Source organism: Rattus norvegicus, chromosome 4, assembly GCF_036323735.1.
Source record: "Rattus norvegicus strain BN/NHsdMcwi chromosome 4, GRCr8, whole genome shotgun sequence".
NCBI classification, from domain to species: Eukaryota; Metazoa; Chordata; class Mammalia; order Rodentia; family Muridae; genus Rattus; species Rattus norvegicus.
The window spans coordinates 16,759,977-16,762,595 of NC_086022.1; the positions used below are offsets into that span (position 1 = coordinate 16,759,977).

The 2,619-nt window shown below is 53.4% G+C and overlaps 1 protein-coding gene across 22 annotated transcripts in view; it reads right to left on the minus strand.

Annotated features, from left to right (window-relative positions):
- Positions 1–2,451, minus strand: part of Magi2 (membrane associated guanylate kinase, WW and PDZ domain containing 2) — a 1,483,910-nt gene extending 1,481,459 nt beyond the window's left edge. For 20 of the 22 annotated variants that reach the window (XM_063285374.1, XM_063285367.1, XM_063285355.1 and 17 more), the window contains exon 1: positions 1,724–2,433. In XM_063285374.1, coding sequence (XP_063141444.1) covers positions 1,724–2,024 — 301 coding nt within the window. In that variant the 5' untranslated portion in view covers positions 2,025–2,433. Of the gene's footprint in view, positions 1–1,723 lie in introns of all 22 variants that reach the window. The other 2 variants (NM_053621.2, XM_063285370.1) reach the window with 2 other exon arrangements.
- Positions 2,452–2,619: the final 168 nt, after the last annotated feature.

Genomic DNA, 2,619 nt, shown 5'->3' on the forward strand with positions numbered 1-2,619 from the left:
CATTAACTTTTGCCGTTGCTTTCCTTTGCAAATACCAGTATTTTTGCCACCAAATAACGGTCGATGGTCAATTGTGGTAGATTTCTTGGCCTCTAACCTTGAACTCTGCATTTGTTATTTGCTATGATCCACTCTGTTAACATAAAATGCATGAGCACAACTTTCTGAATGTGAGTTCAAAGTATGTCACAACTGGAGGTTACTCTAATATCTGACCCATCTTCTTCGGTGTCACACAATACCGCACGTTTGCGTTAGATGATCTAAAATGATAGAGGATGAACACTCCAGAAATTCCACTGAAGATGTTTTCCTCCGTGACAGCTTAGCTTTGGGGAAGTTTATCAACCTTTCTTCTAGGTCGTTTACTTCGAAAGTTTTTGTTTTGTTTTGTTTTGTTTTGTTTTATGCTGGAAAAAAAATCCACAACTGCTCTGTGGTATTTCTTCATAATGGATCGCAGCATGAATAGCAATTCAGAATACAGTGATACTCAGAATTTCAACACTGGCGCAAGACAGAGTAACAATAGACAACAAACTGTCATACCAATAACGCTGGTATGAGTGAGACACATCTGTCCTCTCCACCTGTGCCACCCAGGAAACTGCATTACCACCAGAGGAACACAAAGACATGCTACATTTGTAAAATAAAGTCTCTTCTAATGAAACTTTTATCTCAGGCTTTCCTCCCTCAGGGCCACAATTTTTATTTCAAGCCAAGACATTCATTGTTCAGCAAGATTCCAATCTCTCTAAATTCACTTCCCAGCCCTGAAAGAAGCTCATCAAAGCCAAGTTATACACAGGGAGCCTGAGCTGTGACCAACTTGCCTCTCCATCCACCTCCGTGCTACAAACATGCCCCCGGGTCTGAAGCTAGAGGAGAGCCCAACCACAGAGAAATCCTAGTCAAGAAGAAAATCCCAGTCAATGAAGAGCACTTCGGGGGAACGCTTGATTGCTGCAGTCTGCCTCCCCACCAACACTACAAACTAGCTCTCCCAGCTCCTAGCATTAATCTCTGCCCCTCCTCCTGCCTGCTGGCCAGAGGGATCTCTAGGGTTAGTCAGTCTGCACGTGACTCCCGGTGCCCACATGACAAGACCATGGGCGGGGGAGAAAGGAGTGAAGCAGGGAAAAAGTTACTGAACACTGGTCAGAGCGTCCAAACCAATTTATTCATTTCCTTCCTTGTCAGCCAGTGGCTCAGGGGTCCCTAGGGAACCGCTACTGACCAAGGTGTCTCCAGACTACTTTTGGATATACTGCAAGCATTCTCCACTTGCCCCAATATTCAGAGCTTTTCCCAACCTCCCTAGTGACACCTCTGCACCTCAAGTTGCTCCATCTTCCTTTCTTCCTCACCCCTGGCTTTTTTTCCTTCCCCGAAAGCTCTATGTCCACTGTGGGCATGCCACTGACGCACATTCTATTTGGCCCTGGAGCTCAGAGGAGGTCGGACAAGGCCAAGCATCTTCCAAAGGGGAGGGTCCAACTAGGCAAACTAAGTTGCCTGCTACACTGCCACCTGGCTCAGCCAGCCTACCAGTCCCCCTGCCCCCGTCCCACTATTGCTCCGAACACAGTTAGGATGCTCTCTGGACCCCACCCCGCGGTGGCGCAGCATTCACCCATCCAACCCCCGCGCCCACCCTATTGATGCCCTCCCCACGCCGGGGTCCCACCACCCGGCAGAGCACCGAGCAAGCTGCGCTCACCTTGCTTGACACACTTGAGCCGGAGGGGGTCCTTGCAGTGTTTGATCACGGCCAGAACATCCCTGATGGTGAGCCCCGCCACGGGGGTCTCGTTCACCTCCAGCAGCAGCTCCTCGGACACCAACTTGCTGCCGCTTTCATAGGCCACCTTGCCCGGCTTCACCTCCCCCAGGTAGGGGAACTGTCCGTTTTCGGCGCCCCCCTTCAGTTCAAAGCCCAGCTGGCCCTCCGGGTTTCTGCCAATGACACTCTCGTGGACTTTGCTAGTCCAGTGGCTTTTCTTTTTCAAGCTTTTGGACATGGCAGTAGGGTGAGTCTCCTCAGTTCCTGAGGGTCCGTTGGGAAGGAGGGTCTGGGAGTCAAAATCGGGATGGAGGAGCAAGGGGGCCAAGGGAAGAGGGTGGCAGACTTTGCCTTTCTCTCCCTCTGCTCCGCGCTTTCCCTCTTCTTTGGATGGAGTGTGGCGGAGGAAGGGGGAGGATGAGAGGGACGGCTGGGCAGAGGTAGGAGAGCTTGGGTGAGGTTGTGCTGTCCCTTGAATGACACTCAAGGCTTTGGCCCCGCAGCGGAGGAAGCTGTGGTGGCGTTGGCGGCGTTAGCGGCGGTGGCGGCGGCCGAGCCAGCGCGAGCAGTGGCCGAGCTGGTGAGCGGGTGGCGTGGGGGTGGGGAGGAGGGTAGGGATGCCGGGGGCCACTCCTGCGTGCTGCGAGTGGGGAGCGCGCGCGCGCTCGCCGGCCTCTGTGTTGTTAGCCGATATCCATGGCAGCTGCAGTGGCAGCGGTAGGGAACGCGTGTGTGTGCGCGTGTGCGCGTGTGAGCCTGTGTACTAGTTGTACTGTACTGGCAGGATGTAAGCGGGCGGCAGAGGGGGGTTCGGGTGGGGGGGGGGATAGGGG